This window comes from Hordeum vulgare, chromosome 4H (assembly GCF_904849725.1).
Source record: "Hordeum vulgare subsp. vulgare chromosome 4H, MorexV3_pseudomolecules_assembly, whole genome shotgun sequence".
Taxonomy (NCBI): Eukaryota; Viridiplantae; Streptophyta; class Magnoliopsida; order Poales; family Poaceae; genus Hordeum; species Hordeum vulgare.
Window position 1 is genome coordinate 12,667,060 of NC_058521.1, and position 6,872 is coordinate 12,673,931.

At 47.3% G+C, this 6,872-nt stretch overlaps 1 protein-coding gene across 2 annotated transcripts; it reads right to left on the reverse strand.

The window, feature by feature from the left end:
- Nucleotides 1-88: 88 nt before the first annotated feature.
- On the reverse strand, nucleotides 89-3,684 carry LOC123451027 (denticleless protein homolog). Of its 2 annotated transcripts, none has more exons than XM_045128045.1 (16): nucleotides 3,466-3,684; nucleotides 3,268-3,376; nucleotides 3,085-3,149; nucleotides 2,938-2,976; nucleotides 2,734-2,830; nucleotides 2,545-2,641; nucleotides 2,368-2,434; nucleotides 2,212-2,288; nucleotides 1,938-2,016; nucleotides 1,780-1,859; nucleotides 1,601-1,685; nucleotides 1,436-1,504; nucleotides 1,291-1,358; nucleotides 1,158-1,206; nucleotides 501-955; nucleotides 89-411 (listed from the first exon to the last, which is right to left on the reverse strand). In XM_045128045.1, exons 1-15 carry the CDS (start codon nucleotides 3,667-3,669, stop codon nucleotides 575-577), a joined length of 1,566 nt encoding a protein of 521 aa, XP_044983980.1. In that variant the 5' UTR covers nucleotides 3,670-3,684; the 3' UTR covers nucleotides 89-411; nucleotides 501-574. The 2 variants fall into 2 exon arrangements, with proteins under 2 accessions (XP_044983980.1, XP_044983978.1); XM_045128043.1 differs by having other exon boundaries at nucleotides 1,780-1,862.
- Between the last annotated feature and the right edge of the window lie 3,188 nt (nucleotides 3,685-6,872).

A 6,872-nucleotide genomic window follows, 5' to 3' on the forward strand; every position in this document is an offset into this window, starting at 1 on the left:
AGCATTGGTCAGCCTAAAGGCAAACAAGATATGCTATTGCTACGCACAACACAGAACTCACGGCAGGCGTTGGCCAGGAACAACCACGAATCCAAATTCTTTCTCTCATGTTCCAAGAAATAATTGTCAGCATCATAAGGTTTTGCTAGATCAATCTTTATTTACTAACAATGCACTAGGGAAATCTCACAGAGATCTCTTGAACTGTGTTAGACTAATAACAAGATTTCCTCATGTCACAACCTAACGAGCTCAATGAGGAAATAATACAAAGTGAAAAGACAGATGGTTTTAACAATATATAGCATATACAACGGCACTTCATCAGACCAATCATCAACATATGACCACATCAACAAGACAGGGATTTTCCAAAAGTTGTAGGTCTCATCCCCTCTGAACAAGCTTGGCCTGCACAGGAGAAAAATGAGAGCTGAGTTAGCATGCCCAACTGTCAATTATCAGCAGATTAAGTTCTTCCAGGAAAACAAGATTCTCACCATAAGTTAAGAAAGCTCCTCAGGGCAGCTCAGAAGAATCCATGATACTGTCTATTTGTCAGAAAGATTTGACTTCAAGATGTGCTACTGCCAAAGTAGTCCCGGATAGTCTTCCTTTTCAGCGAAGGCGGTGGGTTCAGGACCGAGGAGGGGCTGCTCATTTGAGCTCCTGGGCTGTTCCTAGTATCCAGGGCCTCCTCCTGGAATAATGAAAAGGCTCTCTTTTTCACAGACTCAGGCGTGCCAAACTCCAGTACTCTGGGCCGGAGAGGGGAGTGTGAACCTGGCAATTCACTGCCAGCACTGGTGCAGGCTGCTACATCTCTTGAAGCAGTCGTTCGCTCATGGCTAGCCGATCTTGGGCAGTCAATGATTGGCGCAGTTACCCTCTTACGGATGACTGTCGGGGAGCTTATGTTGGTGCAGTCTATTTTCTTGGTGTTCCATACACGAACCTGATGCACAGAACAAAGTGTCAGGCTGTCAGCAGCAGTTTAAAGTTTCTGACTAAACTCATGTTCTTTCTATTTGTACATTGTAGTAGATGCAAAATATTGTAGATGCCCCTAATCATAGTGAGATGAGTGGGTCCATTTTGTTGTAGTGTTTGACAAGGCAAAATTAAGATGAAACTTGCAAGCTTTTAAGGAGACTCACCGTGGCATCATCAGATGATGATGCTACCTTTCCAACCTCCAAAGCACACCTGAAATTGTGGAATTCACATTGCAACATGAGCATTGTAGTGACAGTAGGACTATAAGAAGTAAGTATTCTTGATAGATCATACCAGTCAACTGAAGTGACTTCACCCCCATGGCCTTTCAGAACTATAGGGCCACTTTCAGGTTGATCCACCTACATTAGTGAAAAGGAATCAGCATGAATACAGTGTATGTGATAGAAGAAAAGGGTAATCTGAACACAACAACTACCTGCCACAAGTAAACATTGCCATCGCTTGAACCACCTAAAATATGAGTCCCATCAGGACTAATAGCAGACTGCATTCAAGCACCAAAGCAGGTGTTAAATAAAGAACATGAAAGAAACTAAGAACATGCAGATGGAAGAGAAGGCTAAACCAGTTAGCCACTCACCTTGACAAAGAAAGACTCAATTTTGCTTCCCGTGTAAGTCTTTATTGGACCCTTGTCCATGTGGAGAGTACTATACAGATAGATCCTAGAAGTGGAAAGCTTATTAAGTCAGAAGCAATCCCCTCCAGTGACATCATTTTTTTTTACAGTTCCGTATGGTGGTCAAATGTTATGCTGACCTGTGATCCATGCATGACGCGGCAATATAAGCACCATATGAGTCTTGAGACAAGGACGAGATCCCATGTGTCACCCCCTCCTTCTGTATGAAAGGATCAGTCAGCCTTGGAATTGAACTACAAAAATATTATGTTGCAATTGCAAGCTGCTTGCTTACAGAAGGTTGTGCTGTTGATTGAGAGGTTTTGTTGGAGACAGGCGCTTTAAGGTTCCGTGTATCCCAGAATTTCACAATGCTGGCAGATAATTATTGTAAGTACAAGATGCATACATTTCAAGAGTTGGATAAAATCAAACTACAGAAGAGGTGCAAGTGTTAAAAGTGGTGCGTTCATAATTGAAACATACCACTGGCTTGCATAATTTGACATATAAACTATATGAACTTTGGTAGTAAGTGCAGAATAAACTGGATGCTACCAATGCCTTACTTGTCTGCGGCACCAGAAGTAGCAATGGAGATATCATCTTTCAGATAAAGAACTGATGTGATGCTCGTCGAAGCTCCCTAAAGATGACCATTATCAGAAAATGAACCAAGGGGAATGTACAGTCACCAGCAAAAGGATTCTATGTAGACTCAATACCTTTGCTCGAGACCTTGTCCGATTCCTTCGGGTGGGACTGTGTGCTTCTTTGACAACAGCAGAAGATCTAACATGTAAAACAGCTGAATTCAGTGAAAGATGCTATATTGCTACGGAAATTTAATAGTTGCAGTTAAAAAGGAGAATTTAGATTGCAGTAGCCATTAGATAACATACATGAGGCATGCTTCACCATGACCATTTGGGGTTTTGGGGTCACATCTTAGATCCCAAAGTGCAAAAGAACCATCTCTAGAACCGGAAACAATCAGATCTGCATAGACAAAACCCAGCTTGAATTCGAGTTCACAAACTTATGCAGACATGTCCCAAGCTAAGTTAAACAGGTTCAGATATACAACTGACCAGGATTTGAAGAATGGCATGACAGTGACTTGACACTTCCAGTGTGCCCTGACAGAACGCCAAGGCATTTCTTATTCTCCACGCTCCATATCTTTACCTGATGCAGTACAACCAGTCCCAGTGAGATCATGCAACAATCAGACCAAGGATGGTTGGTGCCATGAGAAATTAGATGAATTGACTGATCGTTAGTGGTGTACTCACAGTCTGGTCGCCTGATGCTGTCAGTAATTGGGATCCCTCCTGAATAAAAGGCATATAAACACAGCTGTTAACTTTGCCAGAGACGAACAAAAATTACTGCTGGGAAACAGAAAGCAGATGCAGCATACTGCAGGTAAATGTGGTTACCTTGATCCAGCACACGTCAAAGATGGCATTGTTGTGGGCAACCCAATCGGACAGCCTCGTTTCAGCTACAAAAGAGCGAGATTTCAGATTGGAACTAGCCAATTTTAGCGCGGAATACCCAAAATGTCAGTCAGGGGCAGCTGACACGGTACTGCTAGATCAGACGTGGGCACAGGAGCTAACCTGACTTCTCGGTGGACGAGGATCTGGACGGGAGGCGGCGGCGGGTGTCGTAAAGGGCGACATAGCCGTCCTCGTCGGCGACCGCCAGAAGGCGAGAGATCTGCGGGGCCTGGACGAAGGAGGGGAGGGATCAGCTCGCCGAACCAAACCAAAGCCTTCGACGGCGCGAAAGCAGCGGGAAATCGGAAGGGGGGGTACCTTGCAGAAGGAGACGGCGAAGGGGATGGCGACGACGCCGGAGTGCTCGACGGAGATGACGCCGCAGCCGCGGCCGCCGGGGTCGGAGGAGAGGTCGGAGAGGTAGGGGAGCCGCGCCGCGGAGGCGCGCGCGGGGGCCCTGCCGCCGCTGAGCTCCCGCGCCCGGAGGCCGCCGAAGAAGGACGGCGGCCGCCGCATCGCCATCGGGGGGAGACGTACGGGGGGCGGAGGGGGCGAGGAGAGGAGGCGTCGGGCGCGAGTTGAGGCGGGGGCGAGGAGGGTTGGCGGGCGAGCGGGGCGCCGAGGTTTATGGGAGGAGTTTTGCTCCGCGCGGGGGAACGGGGAGGGGGGCGCCGGCGGGAAGAGCGTTTTCGTAGTGGCGCCGCGGGAAAAAGGACGAGGCCGCGAAACATGGCGGCGGTGGTGAAATCCGCGGCTTGCTTGGCGCGTTGGGGTTTGCGTCTCGCTGACAGGCGGGGCCACCCGAAGCCTCCCGCGCACGGTCCAGCTTCCATCGAACCGGCGCTAAAAAATGTCACTAGTCAAGGTGGGCCGACGCTGGGCCTGGAGCCTCGGGCCGACTGCAAAGTGCAAAGGTGTATTACTTTTACTCCACAAAAAAAAAAAAAAAAAGGTGTATCACTTTGTCAAAAAGTTCGTCCAAAAATGCTGGCATGGGTGTTTTTAGGTCTCGTCTTGAACTCAAATTTAGCTCCTTTTTTCCCTAGTTATAAATGCTTGAGTGTTCTCACGGAATGGTGAACAAGTAGATATTTGAGGTTTATTGAGAAGCGGGCGATAATTTGGATGCGACTAGCCTAGGTATGCACTAGCTTCCTTGTGTGGTTTGACGCCGGGTTGCATAAGAAACTCATCAGGGGGTGGCTTGGCGATAGGATGGAGTTGGAGGTGATCGCATCGAACATGACGGTGGACGGAGTCCTTGGCCGTATGCCAGGACGGGCTAGCTGTTTTTGGGAAATCTAAGTACTTTTTAAAAAAAAATCATGCATGTATTAATGCTTTAATAGTTACTAGATTGATACCTCACACATTGTTCGATATTTGGTTGACATATGTTTCAATGATATTTGGTCGTATGGAACATGGATTCTTGGATTAACATAATAAGTTGAAATGCATGTGCTTTATTGTGTTTGGTTGTTGTATATTTGTTCCGTGATGAACTGTCGGCACCAGTCCTACATTTTTCCTCTGTGGACCGAGGAGAAAGGGGGCTCAGCAGGATTGTACCATGAGAGAAGCACGGAGGTCAACCCGCTTCAAATATGGAACATGGATTCTGGCAATGCAACGTTTCATTTTTGGTGGATTTGATCGTATGAAAATTGTACTATTAAGAGGGGGTTTGCATCGAAAAGATTTGGATGGAATCAATACATACACATTCTTTCGCACCTATGTTCATTCCCCGCATCTCTCGAGCTCCAGCTGTGTCTTTATTCTGGTCCGTAAAGAACCAAGCGGAACTACCTCTTATCTGCGATAGTACCGCTCTAAGGAGCGATAGTACCGCTTATGGGCGGTAGTGCCCTTGCCTAGTGCTGCCGCCTTTGGGGTCTCGACATTTTCGTGTCGTACTCGGCGGTTTCTGACCGTAAGTTTAGCGCAATAGTACCGCTCCCCAACAGTAGTATCGTATGTTACTACCGCGCCACTTCCGCCCTTCTTTTTGGGTCTGGAATCCTCAGCGGAATCGGAGCGGCAGTAGGAAGAGGTACTACCTCTTATCGATGGTAGTACCTGTAACGACCAAGATGCGGTCCTTTCCGATCTGGGGGTCGAGGCCCCCGAATAGGAAAGAAGCGCATCTAAGCGTTTCGCAAGCAAGTAACATAGCACAAATAATAATAAAAGTAGACAATTCGGGATTCAACTTTCTTCTTATTAATAACTCAGAGTACAACACAGATACAATCAAGGTAGTTCCGTTACGGACTACAAAACATGGAAATGCTATGCTACCCTGCCTGCAGGCCCACGATCACGACCACGCCTCACTCCTCTGGATAGTTCACGTAGAGGCGGTCTGTCTCCTCGTCGTACTGCCACGCCAGCTGGGTGCCGTCGGGGTCATCTGTCTCTGGGGTACCTGTACCTGCTGGGAGTTTCGGAGGAATCCGTGAGCCACGGGGACTCAGCAATCTAAGACCTTGGTGTCAGAACTAGTCATGTTATTAGGTAGGGTAAGGGTGAAGTGTATCAGGCTGCAGCACCCTAAGCTTGATTAGGTGGCTAACTTACGCAAAGTAGAAATGAAGGTGGTCTACACTAGCGGTCGGGACTACTTGATCACTAAGTGATCCTGAACACCTACCTACGGCATTCATAACCCCACCGTGTTCCCGATCGAAGAGAGATCTTCGAAGGGACAGTCACGGTTACGCACATAGTTGGCAATTTTATTAGTTTAAGTTTAAGTTCTCTAATACCGGATGTTAACAAAATATTCCAAGTTGCCACATAACCGCGGGCATGGCTTTCCGAAAGATTAAACCCTGCACGGGTGCTCCAACTAGTCCATCACAAACGAACATAGGCCGCAAAGGCATCCTCTATCACGAATCTCGTGATCTCGTCGGATTCCTTAGAGGAAAACCTCAACTCTGGGGGAAACCAAATCTTCACGGGGATTCCTATACGCAAGATATACCGCTAAGGTAAGACAAGACTAGCAGGACCTCCCGACGTGTCGACGACCCTGATAAGAGCCGCATATCTCAGTCTCAGGACACGCCGGATAAGCGAAGCGTACGGTGGCCAGAGAAATCTCCCGAGTTGCCCCGAGATGGCCCCACACGGTACTCTAGTTTGAACCAACGCTCATGAGGAGCACTGGCCCGGGTTGTTGATTAAAATCCTCGGGGTAGCTATTCCCTATGCATTTTAATATTAAGTGATTAGCAAGTTAACACCAATGTTGGGTCCTGCCGGACAAGCCTTAGCACTACGCGATTTATCGAGGGGGTCCCCATAACAACCCTGAACGTGTTAGGAGCGATCATTGTGGAATCAAACACCGGTAACCGGTAACTAAGGCGGCAATAACGGAACAAAGCACCTGGCAAAAGGCTAGGCCTCCCGTCATTTACCAAGTATATAGGTGCATTAATTTAATAACAGAATTTAAGATAATGATATCAAAGCTCATGTTATCACATGAGTCAAAGTACTTGCATCTAGCAACGCTAACATTAGTAGCTGAGCAAGCCTACTTAGCCACACAAGTTTGCTAGGAAGGAGAATGGTGTATGGGCTCATGGCATATGAGGAGGCAATTTAATTTCAGTGGTAGGCAGCGAGCAATATGACATGGAAACGAAAACTAGCATAACAAGTCTAGAGATGGAATCAAGGTCATATCATCTTGCCTGTGATATCCTCAG